Below are 13,589 nucleotides of genomic sequence, written 5' to 3' on the forward strand. Positions count from 1 at the left end.
TTTTGCTTTTTAGTGTTAGGATTAAAAAATATGGGCTCAATTACCTTGAACCTTTTTTGCATGAAAAATTGATGATGATACATTCTTCATCATCTTAGAGAAGTCTTGTGTGCCCAGTGAAAACCCTCAGTAGGCCATCAAATACATGTTCTGTGATAAAATATTTATTACAGATATTGGGGAAAGTTAGGTATGGCTGGAGTTTGAAAGAACTTGCAACACTCTAGTGTAATTACAGCTGTGCTCTGTAAACACTGGCGAAGGATCGATGCAGGTTCATTTGTTCTCTGATCTTAGTAGCTAGGAAGATTATTAAACTTGCAGTGGAAGAATACTTGACTTAAATGTGGAGCTAAATCTTCTTCTGATTGCTCCATCTCTCTCTCTCCATTCGTACATGTTGTTTCGCCAGTACACGTCTTAATTTTTTTCTGGGGAGATTGCAAAATACTTTCTAATCATCGGTGCTGTGTTAGAAAGAACAAATGTTGGGGTGATTGAAATCCAAGAATAATATATATCACAGAATTGCCAAAATAAGCTGCCCTCAGCCTTAGCAAATTGTGTGGATTTGGCTAGACCTGGTCCTGAATGGGGTAACTGTGCTCCTGAAGGACCAGTGTGCAGCCTGGGAGTCATTCTGGACTCTCCAACAGTCCATGGAGGCACAGGTAAATTCTGTGTCCAGGGCAGCTGTTTATCAGCTCCATCTGGTACGCAGGCTGAGATCCTACCTGCCCGCGGACTGTCTCGCCAGAGTGGTGCACGCTCTGGTTATCTCTCGCTTGGACTACTGCAATGCGCTCTATGTGGGGCTACCTTTGAAGGTGACCCAGAGACTACAACTAATCCAGAATGCAGCAGCTAGACTGGTGACTAGGAGCGACCACCAAGACCATATAACACCAGTCTTGAAAGACCTACACTGGCTCCCAGTACGTTTCCAAGCACAATTCAAAGTGTTGGTGCTGACCTTTAAAGCCCTAAAATGGCCTCAGTCCAGTATACCTGAAGAAGCGTCCCCACCTCCATCGTTCTGCCTGGACACTGAGGTCCAGCGCCGAGGGCCTTCTGGTTGTTCCCTCCCTGTGAGAAACCAAGTTACAGGGAAACAGGCAGAGGGCCTTCTTAGTAGTGGCACCCGCCCTGTGGAACGCCCTCCCACCAGATGTCAAAGAGAAAAATAACTACCAAACTTTTAGAAGACATCTAAAGGCAGCCCTGTTTAGGGAAGCTTTTAATGTTTAATAGGTTATTGTATTTTAGTGTTTTGTTGGAAGCTGCCCAGAGTGACTGGGGAAACCCAGCCAGTTGGGTGGGGTATAAATAATAAATTATTATTATTCTTATTATAAATTATTATAGACAAAGAAGCCTAACCTCTTAGAAAACTGCCTGGAATAGTGATGGGCAGCTGTGGATTCCTGAGCTGGATCCTGACCTGCTCACCCTCCCCACCCTGCACTTCCAACTCTGGCCATCACTTGGTCACTTTATAGGAAGGGCGATAACTCAGTGGTGGAGCATCTGCTTTGCACGCAGGTGGTCTCGGATTCAGGTTCATTTCCGGGTATCTCCATGTAGGGGTGGGATAGACCCCTGCCTGAAACCCTGTAGGGTTGTTGTCAGTCACTGTGGACAATACTAAGCTAGATGAGCCTAATGCTAACCCTAAGACACAACCCTCACCTTGTGTCTATTTAGTCTGAGCTGCCCCCTACCAAAAAACAGTACAAAACAGCAATGCCACCCAGGCTACCTTTGAAGGTAACCCAGAAACTACAACTAATCCAGAATGCAGCAGCTAGACTGGTGACTGGGAGGGGCCGCCGAGACAACATAACACCGCTCCAGAAAGACCCACATTGGCTCCCTGTATGTTTCTGGGCACAATTCAGACTGTTTGTGCTGACCTTTAAAGCCCTGAACGGCCTCGGCCCAGAATATCTGAAGGAGCATCTCCACCCCCATCATTCAGCCTGGACACTGAGGTCCAGCTCCAAGGGCCTTCCGGTGGTTCCCTCCCTGCGAGAAGTGAGGTTGCAGGGAACCGGGCAGAGGGCCTTCTTGGTAGTGTCGCCCGCCCTGTGGAACGCCCTCCCATCAGATGTCAAGGAAATAAACAACTATCTGACTTTTAAAAGACATCTGAAGGCAGCCCTGTTTAGGGAAGTTTTTAATGTTTTATTTATACCCAGCCAGATGGGCGGGGTATAAATTATTATTATTATTATTATTATTATTATTATTATTATTATTATTATTATTACAGTGGTACCTCTGGATGCGAACGGGATCCATTCCGGAGCCCCGTTCGCATCCTGAAGTGAACGCAACCCGTGTCTGCGTGTGCACGGGTCACAATTTGCCCCTTCCACGCATGCACGTGACGTCATTTTGAGCGCCTGCGCATGCACGAGTGGCAAAACCTGGAAGTAACATGCTCCGTTACTTCCGGGTCGCTGCGGAGCACAACCCGAAAATGCTTAACCCGAAGCTACTTCAACTCGAGGTATGACTGTATTATTATTATTGCCATCCTGACCCCAAATATAGCCCTTTCAAACTCCCATTGAAGCAAGGGACAAGGCAAACACAGTCCCCCTAGCCTGCTCCCTCTGTGGTTATCATGGTGCATGGAGCATCTTTCACCTGTTCTGGCAAGCAGGATCTCAGGTGTGTTGCACTGCAAGTGAGTGAGTGGGACGAGTGACAGGACATCAGAAGGAGTGAGTGAGTGGAGCATGTCTGTCTTGTCTCCTTTTTTACTGGGAGGTGGAGAAGGCCATGCAGAGTAGCAACTTTAGCACACAGGAACCTAGGGAGCTGATTCAGAACGTTGGTCTGTCTAGTTAATATTGTCTACACTGACTGGCAGCAGCTCTTGAGGGTTTCAGGCATGGCTCTTTTCTGGCCACACTTGGGGACACCGGGGATTGAACCTGGGACTTGAATCTGAATGCAAAGCAGATTATCTGCCACTGAGCTATGGCCCTTCCACTTTGCAAGTTAAGCATAAGCATCTCAAGGGGAGGTAGGCAATGTTGTGCTTTCAAATACCATTGGGTTACAAACCTCATCAGCTCCAGCCAGTATGACCAACGGCCAAGGATTATGAGAGTTACAGTCCAACAATATCTATGTTAGCTGCCCCTGCACTGAAGCATCCATCTGAATTTGATGTTGGTGTGTTCCTCTTTTACGTACAGTGTTGCCTGTTGTCTTTTTAAGGATGCTGCAGGAAAAGTCCTGGACCACTGGAGTATCATGACCAGTGAAGAAGAACTGGCTACTTTGCAGCAATTTCTGCGCTTTGGCGAGACCAAGTCCATTGTGGAGTTAATGGCGATTCAGGAGAAAGAAGGGCAGTCCATCGTCATCCCCACAACCGCAGCCAATATGGATATTAGGGCATTCATCGAAAGCTGTAGTCAGAGGAGTGCAAGCCTCCCGGCTTCCTTGGACAAAATGAACCCTGTCAACATCCACCACTTTGAGAACGTTGTCAACAACATGGCCTTCATGTTGCCCTTTCAGTTTTTCAGTCCTGTCCCTCCGCCCCTCATAGGTTCACCCCCTGAGAGGCTTTTGATGGAGCAAAGTCAGGACTGCAACAATGAACTCAAGCAAGATGTCCCTATGCAGTTTGCGGAAAACAGCTTCCTAACTTCCGAGTCTTCATTTCAAGGTGAAAAGGAGGTGGCCTCGACCAGCCCAGATATCGCTTTGAAGGACGACACTTCTCCAAGAGATTTAAGTTCGCCCAGCAGCATCACAAAGCCTGAAATGAGCCAGCTCTCCCCAGAAAGTAAAATAAAATCTGTCGAAAAAAACGGCTTCGCCACGAGGAGAGGGCGTGTTTTTTGTACAGCGTGCGAAAAGACCTTTTACGACAAAGGGACTCTGAAGATCCACTACAACGCTGTCCACCTGAAGATCAAACATAAATGTACCATTGAAGGATGCAACATGGTCTTTAGCTCTCTCCGGAGCCGAAATCGACACAGTGCCAACCCCAACCCTAGGCTTCACATGCCAATGAACAGGAACAACCGGGATAAAGATCTGAGAAACGGGTTGGCCATCACCGGACTGGAAGAGAACAAACGGACGGACTTCAACATTTTGCCTCCCGACAGTAGGTCCGTTTCCAGCTACGGAAGCTCTTGCAGCGATTCAAAGACGCAGCCAGGTTTTCACAGTACTGGCCAAAATGGCATTCTCTTTCCAAACTTGAGGACCGTGCAGCCAGTTCTCCCATTCTATCGCAGTCCGGTCACACCGGCGGAACTTGCAAATACTCCCGGCACCCTTCCTTCCCTACCTCTGGTTTCCTCGTCAATCCCTGAGCCACTGGTTTCTAACGAATCACCCTTCGATGCACTGCCCAAGAAAAAATCCCGCAAGTCTAGCATGCCCATCAAGATAGAGACAGAAGCCGTTGATACCCCTAGCGCAACTCACGAAGTTGCCAGCTCGGAAGACGACATGCCTCCGCGGCCGGTAAGTGATGGGCATGTTGAGATGGGCGGTTCTAGGATAGAAAAAACCCCAAACCACCCAATGGAAAAGAAGTCCCATTCAGGTACATCACAGAAATCCATTTCTGAAGATGGAGGGCCGACATATTTTAAATCTATTGAGCCAAATAACACATGCACCAATGCGGACGAGTTGCATCGCCCTGAGAAAACAGCTAAGCCCGAACAAGGCAAATTGTTAAAGGTAGTTTCTTGTGAAAATGCCTGCAAAGATTCAAACCAGCAGCGCGATGTGATCAAAGCAGTGACAGAACCCCATGGCTATCTTAAAGAGCAACTGAATTACAGGATCCCAATGAATGACTGCGCTGACTTGCAACACCACTTGCTGAGTAGGGGGGCGTTTGGCACACTGTCCAGTAGGAGTGTAGCCGTTCCTGGTTTCGAAGCTTTTAAAGATATAGATCGTCAACATGCGCCGCTAGGGCTTCAGAGGGAAGACAGCCGTTTCCATTGTGACATCTGTAAGAAGACCTTTAAAAACCCCTACAGTGTGAAAATGCATTTTAAAAACGTACACCTAAAAGAAATGCATATTTGCACCGTGGAGGGTTGCAATGCTGCCTTTCCTTCTCGTAGAAGTCGAGACAGGTAAGAAAAGAGTGCACATAATCCTTCTATTATTATTTTTAAAAGATAAAGATAAAATAATAGTCCTACAATGGAGCCTAGTCTGAAATGCAAATAAGTTTTGAAGCATGTTTTTGTGGTGTGCCCCCTCACCCCATGTATCTTCCTCATGCTGTTCCGTACCTTATTGGAGCACTGAAAATCCATGGGACAAAACCTTGCTCCCCCCCTCCCCCCCAGACAAGAAGGCATTGAATCAGTGGTTCCCAACCTTTTTTTGGCCATGCCCCACCTAAGTGTCTCTAAAATCCTGATGCCCCCCCACCATGTGACATATAATACTGTTATTCAAAAAGTAAACTCCTGTTCACGTGGAGGAAGCCCAAAAGGCCATTCACTGTTAATAACTCATTCTTGAATTGCCCCCCCCCCAAAAAAAAACTTGCCCCCCTGTGGGGCGTGTGCCTCACATTGGGAACCACGGCATTAAATGAAACCCTGGAAATTTCATTGCTAGTAGATAACAGTGGTTGAAAATAATTTTATTTGTGGGTTGTCGTTTTTAGAGATGCAATTACTTGCACAGGCAGGATAACAAGGTCTTGCATTTAACTTGCCTTTTCAGCTGTCTCCCTAAATTTTTAAAGCAAAATCTACAGTGGTATCTATGTATCTATCATCTATCTATCTATCATCTATCTAACAATCATCTATCTATCATCTATCTATCTATCTATCTATCTATCTATCTATCTATCTATCTATCTATCTATCATCTATCTATCTCTATCTATCTATCTATCTATCTATCTATCTATCTATCTATCATCTATCTATCATCTATCTATCAATCATCTATCTATCTCTATCATCTATCTATCATCTATATCTATCTATCTATCTATCTATCTATCTATCTATCTATCTATCTATCTATCATCTATCTATTCATTTTGTTCCTCTGGCTGGGAATGATGGGCACTGAGAGTCAAACAGGATCTGGAGAGCCACACGTTCCCCGTCTTGCTCTTCCCAGGAGCAGGTTCCAATTCAATCCCATTGCCAGCTGGGAAGTAGCTAACAAACAGGAAGAATTGTTGTGGACTATTTAAGGTCTGAGATTGCAGTCAGATAAGACTGTTCCTGTTCAGAAGCTGCTGGCCCCAAATCTTGCTGCCTCCTGCTTCCACTTCCCCCCTTCTCCACTAGCAGTATGGGTCACAGGTGGCGCTGTGGTCTAAACCACTGAGCCTCTTGGGCTTGCTGATCAGAAGGTTGGCAGTTCGAATCCACGCGATGGGGTGAGCTCCCATTGCTCTGTCCCAGCTCCTGCCAACCTAGCAGTTCGAAAGCACACCAGTGCAAGTAAATATATAGGCGCCGCTGTGGCAGGAAGGTAAATGGCATTTCCATGCGCTCTGGCTTCCGTCACAGTGTTCTGTTGCGCCAGAAGCGGTTTAGTCATGCTGACCACATGACCTGGAAAGCTGTCTGTGGATGAACGCCGGCTCCCTCGGCCTGAAGCGAGATGAGTGCCACAGCCCTATAGTCGCCTTTGACTGGACTTAACCATCCAGCGGTCCTTTACATTTACCTTTTACTAGCAGTATGTAGTGGCCAGATTTGCCTTCCTGTGTCAGGCTGTGGGGACAGAACCTAAGGAGGAGATGCAACAGGGCTGCTCTGCCTGGCTCACTGCCCTCGCCAGACCTCAGAACCAGCTGCTGCATCTGGCTGTTCATCTTGAAAAACGGGACTAGCTATTCTGTACTGGGAGAAAATGTGTTGTCTTACTTAAGGCTATGGCACCATTTGTTCATGGATATTAGGTGTGGGGAACCTTTGTTTCTCCAAATGTCACAGAACTGCAACTCCTGTTATCCCTGCCCATTGGCTATGCTTGCTAGGGCTGATGGGAGTTGTAGTCAGTGACATCTAGAAGACCAAAAGTTATCCACCATTTGATGTATCTTGTCCTTTTTAAATTTTTGCTAATGTGGCTGTCTTGGTCACCCTACGCTCTGTTAGCTGTTTATGGTATGGAGATCAAACAAACTGGACTGAATTTAAGATACATTTTTAAAAATAATTTTATTTATTCTGCTCTTCACCTGAAGGTCTCAGGTCAGAAATACATAAAATTAAAACCAATCATATTAAGAGAGGCCAACATAAATTCCATGCAAATGAAACCGCAGCAACAGAAAAAATACAATCCTCACCTCGCCCTTCCCACAAGCCTGAACAAAGAGAAATGACTGCAGTGCCGTGATGAGACAGGTCATCCTAGAGGCATAGCCATCAATATATTACATGCTCTTGGTTGCCCATTTAGTACCCTTATCCCAATTGTACCCAAGGGAGGTGCCTCTATCTCCACACCATGGTTACATTGCTGTTACAGCATTCGTCACTTGGGCGAGGGGTGGTATCCACGCTGGGACAATGCTCACATTCAGAGCTTGTGCTTAAGTGTTGACTGTTCAGCTGCTTCTCCGCCTTGATTATAACAGCATCCCTGATCTTCTTTCTCCAGACACAGCTCCAACCTAAACCTTCACCATAAGCTTTTGACCAAAGATCCCTTGGAAATCAAGAACCACCATTTCAATGCAACGTACCTCTTGAAGGATATGGCGAAAGAGATTTGTCCGGACGACTCTTTGATAGGACACGTTGGGCAGCAAACTTCGGTCATCTTCAAAGGGATGAACAGGACTGGCAGCCTGGTTTTCCCAATGAGCAAGATGGGAGAGGCCTGCCCCGAGAGCTACCAGTATGACCTAGTAAACGATGGGGCCGTTCTGGATTTAAGCACGACGTCCAGCATCAAGTCGGAGGGCAGTGCTCATTCCTCTTGGGATTCTGATGGAGACAATGAAGAAGGTCCTGGGGTTTTGGAGGACAGTGACGAAAGCTGTGAAAGTCCGCCTTTGATCCTGAATGAAGACCTCTACCAAGACTGTTCTCTGATGGAGAAGACTAACGAGAGTTCCTCAAGCATACCTTCCAGTTTGCCAATAACCTGCCACATATGCCAAAAAAGCTACAGTAATAAAGGAACTTTCAGGGCCCATTACAAAACAGTCCATCTCCGCCAGCTCCACCAATGCAAAGTCCCAGGTTGCAATACAATGTTTTCTTCCGTGCGCAGCAGAAACCGACACAGTCAAAACCCCAATTTACACAAGAGCTTGATCAGGTCAACAGGTAGCCCCCAGTAACATCTCGCTGTTGGGCAGCAGCTTCTGTTTGGTTAAGAGTCATCATTTCAACTTTAAAAAGAAAAGTGCAAGAGTGAGGTTTCCCTTTGTTTTGTTTTCTTCCAGGGTGCTTTCTTCCACAGTGCACACTGAAAACACAGGGCCACGTTCTGCTTCCGTTTACACAGTATGTGTTTTCACCGAGCAAAATAGGGCACACCGACAACACTAGCCTGAGTTTTTCACTTAGATGTAGATACACACTTTAAAAAAAAGAGAGGATCAGGAGACATAATAAAGGCACTCTTGATGGTTTGCAATATGAGACACAGTGAAGACACTATTCCAATGTTTCGTTTACATGATCAATGTGGAGGGATGGGTGGGAACTGCTGGGTGAGCCCATTGGTTGAACTGGAGGGTTTTTAACGCTGTCGTTTCTATCCTGAGATCAAGGATCGGGAACCTGTGGCCCTCCAGATACTGTTAAACTCCAACTCCCATAATTCCCTGAGGCTGATGGGAGTTTGGAGTGCCACAACATCTTGAGGGACATACAGTTTCCCCACTTAGCCCATGCCATAATGCCATGATGGGGCTTTTTCCACACCTCTGTCTAACATCGTAGTGTGAAGGCTGGGCTACACATTACAAAAGAAAACACAAAGCTGTTTTTGAAAATGGGAGCGCTATGTCCAGTTTTCCCTTTCTCTCCCCAATGAGTAATAAAAAAAAATATCCCAGGGATGATGAACCTTTGACGCTCAAGATGTGGTTAGACTGCAACTTGCATCATACCTGGCTAGTGGCCATGCTGGTAGGACTGACGGGAGTTGGAGTCCACAACATCTGGAAGTCCACGCGATCCTCTCTTTATCCATGGCATAATGTCATTCTGTTGCATTTTCCACACCTCTTCCCAGTGGCAACCAAGGGGATATGGAGGGGAAACTAAATGCACGGATGTCATTTTCAGCAACAGCGCCATGCTTGTTTAACACGCACCTCTGCTCCGAGGCTGACTTTGCAGTATTAAATAAATGTGGTGTTTCCCACGTAATTTATTATTGAATGCCAGAAACTAAAATAGAGGTTTTAGGGAAATGTAGCATATGATTCTGGAGTTCTTGATTTCAGGAGCTATTTTACTTGAAGACGTATTGTAGGGTTTTCTTCCACTGTGGGTTGTCCGTTATTTTTACAACATTTGAAGAAAGGAAAAGAACAAAAGGTCCCAGTTCTAGAAAAGACATGTAAAATTCTTGTCTAAATGAATAATGAGGCTGGCTCCAAGATGGATCTGTAAACTTCCAGACGCCAGAAGCCACTCAGTAGTTCATGGGTCTGTCTTGGAACCTGCTTCTGAGCTACTCCATGTCTGGGGGGAGATACACACACACACACACACACACACACACACACACACACACACACGAGGACCAGCCTTGAGAAAAGAACAGAATATTCCCTCTTTGATTTTTTTTTTTTTTAAAGACTCTTGGTTAACTTTGGGAGCCTCTGAAATGCGTCAGTTTGTACAGCCTAACGTGTCATAACATGCTTCCAAAGATTTTTGAACCACATACAGGACATTTTATAAATGCAGTGTGTATTTTTATTGCACTTTTTGATGGCTACATTGGGTATTCGGGAGGGGGGTGTTACTCAGCACTGTCCAGCATTTTACAGGAAACAGCATGAGATTGGGGAAACTAAGTCATTATGTTTTGTTGATGTAGTTGTTTGCCACCAAGGGGAGAATGCTGGTCTTTGTTGCAACATAAAGAAGAGTAATCCATTTAGCTTTGTTGACACTCTCTTTTATATTAAAGCATTGCTTAGTATAAATATAATAACTTTGTTCAATATCCTTGTCACTGTACGTACCAGTATTCTGCATTATGTTCTGTGCACTTAATTTGATTGGTCTTACGTTGTATTTTTAAAAAAAAAACACTTTTAAAATATTTAATTTGTAATCATGTCATAGCATTGCTGTGTTTGTGTACATGGTGTGCTAATGTCTTTGATGAAATCATTTTGAATAGCTTAGGGGGGTAATACTTATTTTTATTGACTAAGCCTTTCAAATTATTTTTCCCCATTCAATCCAGTTTTGATCTGTTGTGGTACCCAGGCATGACACTGACTGCACATTTTGTACATATGATGCCAAAGTATTTTAAGAGTATTTTGTGGTTTCTACGATGTTCCTCTCCCCCGGAGTTTGCAGTTTAGCTAAATTTTAGTCTTGATGCTTTATTGGCTAGCTGGTGACTGAAAACTTTAGATTGAAATCTTGGGCTTAGTATGTAGGGTGAATAGGAAAAACTGTCCATGGGTCTCAATGTTTAATTTATTCTACACAAAAAAGTTTGTAGCACAATTTCATATCACAGAGTAGACTGGTGATATGTGTTGCTCTGATGTGCCACCTTTGATGGACACAGTTTGATGTGCTGGAATTCAGGCTGAGATCACTCCAGGTTCAGTTTTTATACACAGTAAACTAGTTTTTGGATTTACAGCTGATGCAGACCTTCAGCTGATTTAAAACGGAGGATTCTATCTATGCATAGCCATCAGAATTCTGAATTTCCCATGTCAAAGTCCTGGCTGGCGGTTTCAGATAGATGTGGGACCATTCAGATAACCAGCTGCCGCTTCTTCAAGAGAACTTGGGTTGATTCTTATCTGGATTCCAGCTTTGCAAAATGGGTTTGTGCACAGATTTCTCAAGAGCAAAATGGAGAGAGAGGGAGAGGAGGGTTGTTTGTGCTTCTTGCAGAATACCCTTGGATGTGGGTATGGGTGTGTTGGGTGTGTTAGGAGTGCAGTTTCTGCAGCAGCATGAATATTTACGTAAGGGAGAGCAGGGAATAAACCACAACATGGTGGCAAAGCAGAGGGAAATAGAAGGTTGTGAAAGTGACTTACCATTAGATTTACTAAGGTTGAGACCTCCCAAACAAACACAACTCCATTAAACAAAACAGAAAGCGGAGCTACTGCTGTGTGTTTAGACACACCTGCAAGAATTCCAAACCCACTGTGTGAGGTTAGAAAGATGGGGAAACCACCATTATTTAACTTTTCAGCATGGTCCGATCTGATGTGGTGGTGCAGCTAGAGTAGACAATTGATCAGCCTGACATTGGAGCTGTTTCCAAATTCTCTAGGACATAGCCAGATGATTGATCAGCCACAACAGGCTAAAAGCTCACCCACGGAGCATTTTATTGTGTTTCTGGTTTGGTTTCATGGTGCAGCATTTGGGTACAAAGGAAGCATCTCGAGGGACAGCAGGTACCAGTAGATCAAGATACATTTCTATGAATGAGCCCCGGATGGAGTGGCCACTTTGAGGGTCCTGCAAACAGTATTCCCATGTGTTAGTTTCAAAGCAGGCCTGCACAACTGGTAATACATGTTTGGCAGCCTACCAGAGACTCTGTAAACCTATCTTGCTGTTTTAGAAACAGGTACTTTAAGCACTAAACCAGCTTAAGAGCTCCCCATCCTTTGGGAGGACCTTCCCAGCCCACCTTTTTTTGGTCCCCAGATGTGAACTTGCTGGGCTGAGTCTGGGAAGGCACAGTTTTAATTTCCCACAAAGCCTGAGAGTGACACGACTGGTGCCAGGTGAGCAGGTGGGTCAAGTACCCACAGCATGGGCCCTGCTGACATTTGGTCACTGGCAGCTGCCTGACGATCCCAGATGTTAATGCCAATCCTGGCCTATAAACACCTGGCAAAGCTGGTGGGCTGCATTCAGCTTAGTGGGTGACCCAGGAAACTGAATGTGCCCAATTTTTGCTAGCTCTTATAGCCTAGGAGGTTCAGGATTAGCACCTGGTGTGTGTGTGTGTGTGTGTGTGTGTGTGTGTGAGAGAGAGAGAGAGAGAGAGAGAGAGAGAGAGAGAGAGAGAGAGAAGTGCTTTAGCATATACTCAGCGCTGCCACATCCACAGCTATAAACGTCTCATGAGCAGTTTGACGGAAAGGTACAGAGAGCAAATGGAAATGAGTGCATTTTTTTTAGTGCTATGCCATGTTTTCCGCTAGATGGATGCAATAAGGAAACTATTGCCCAGAAAACATTTGTGTCTGATGCTATTTTGCAACAGAAATAAGACTACTTTTTTCATTTTTGCAACTGAACTGTGTCATTTACTTTTCATGGTGGAATACTTGTTTGGATAGAAAGTGGACTGCAGGGAGCCTGGGGTGGTATGCAATGCTAGTCCTACTCAGTGTAGACCCATTGGGGTTAATGGGCATGACTAATGTAGGTTCGGTAATTTTAATGGATCTGTTCTGAGTAGGACATAGTTGAACACCACCCTTGGTCACTACAAGGTGGTCAAAACCAACAGGCTTGAGCCTTGATGCGGCTAGGTTGTGTCACCCTACTGAAGTCAGTATAACCAGGCACAGGGTTGACGCCCATTAACAATATTTCCATTTATTTCAAGCTCTATTTTGTTGTCATTGCTGTATAAATGTGCTTGCTTAATCTTAATAAGATTTGGGGTTTTGTTTTTGTTTTTATAAAAAAAATGAAAGAAGCCTTTGTCGTAAATGAAAGTTGTAATGCCCAATTCTTGAGGTTTGTTTTTTCACTGTTCCCCTTAAAGTAATACCATTTTGTATTTTCTTCAGAATTTTCTATGTGTTAATAAAAAATATACAATAATTTTCTTCTGAGTGCATCCAGGCAAAACTCCCCTGAGGAATCGGTTTCTAGAATTAGCACTCTGGATATGTGATGCTGTTAGCTTTTAAGCCTAAGAGGTTGCACGGCACCAGCTGGAGAAGGTCAAAGGTCACCCTAATCACAATATTTGGCTGCCAACATCAGCCAGCCAGATGTTCCTCGAAGCTCACAACTGGGGCAGTGTTTGCTACATAAAGGCACTGCCTCATGACATGGAAGGTCTATTGAGCTAGACTGGCCAATAGGCCATTGATGGGTATCACCACCAAAATGTTGCATAATAGATGATAGATAGATAGATGATAGATTAGATAGATAGATAGATAGATAGATAGATAGATAGATAGATAGATAGATGATAGATAGATAGATATCTCACTCACCATATAAGCTTAGTGGGCATCGCCAACTTTTGAGATCAAGAATTCTAGAAGTTGCCTAGATGACAGTGTGGTAGAATCATGATCCCAGAAAAGAGCAGTAACTCAGTCAGAGACTTGAAGGCCAGTGGTGACAACAGAGATGTTTCTGGGCCTGAGCATCACTATTGATCCCCGG

General features: G+C 44.8%; 1 protein-coding gene across 2 annotated transcripts in view; it reads left to right on the forward strand.

The window, feature by feature from the left end:
- Positions 1–13,010, forward strand: part of BNC1 (basonuclin zinc finger protein 1) — a 38,674-nt gene extending 25,664 nt beyond the window's left edge. For both annotated transcript variants that reach the window (XM_083475335.1, XM_083475334.1), the window contains exons 4-5: positions 3,232–5,132; positions 7,648–13,010. In XM_083475335.1, the coding sequence (XP_083331461.1) occupies positions 3,232–5,132; positions 7,648–8,335 (2,589 nt within the window). In that variant the 3' untranslated portion in view covers positions 8,336–13,010. The remainder of the gene's footprint in view (positions 1–3,231; positions 5,133–7,647) is intronic.
- Positions 13,011–13,589: the final 579 nt, after the last annotated feature.

This window comes from Podarcis liolepis, assembly GCF_965112155.1.
Source record: "Podarcis liolepis genome assembly, chromosome: 14".
Lineage (NCBI taxonomy): Eukaryota > Metazoa > Chordata > Lepidosauria > Squamata > Lacertidae > Podarcis > Podarcis liolepis.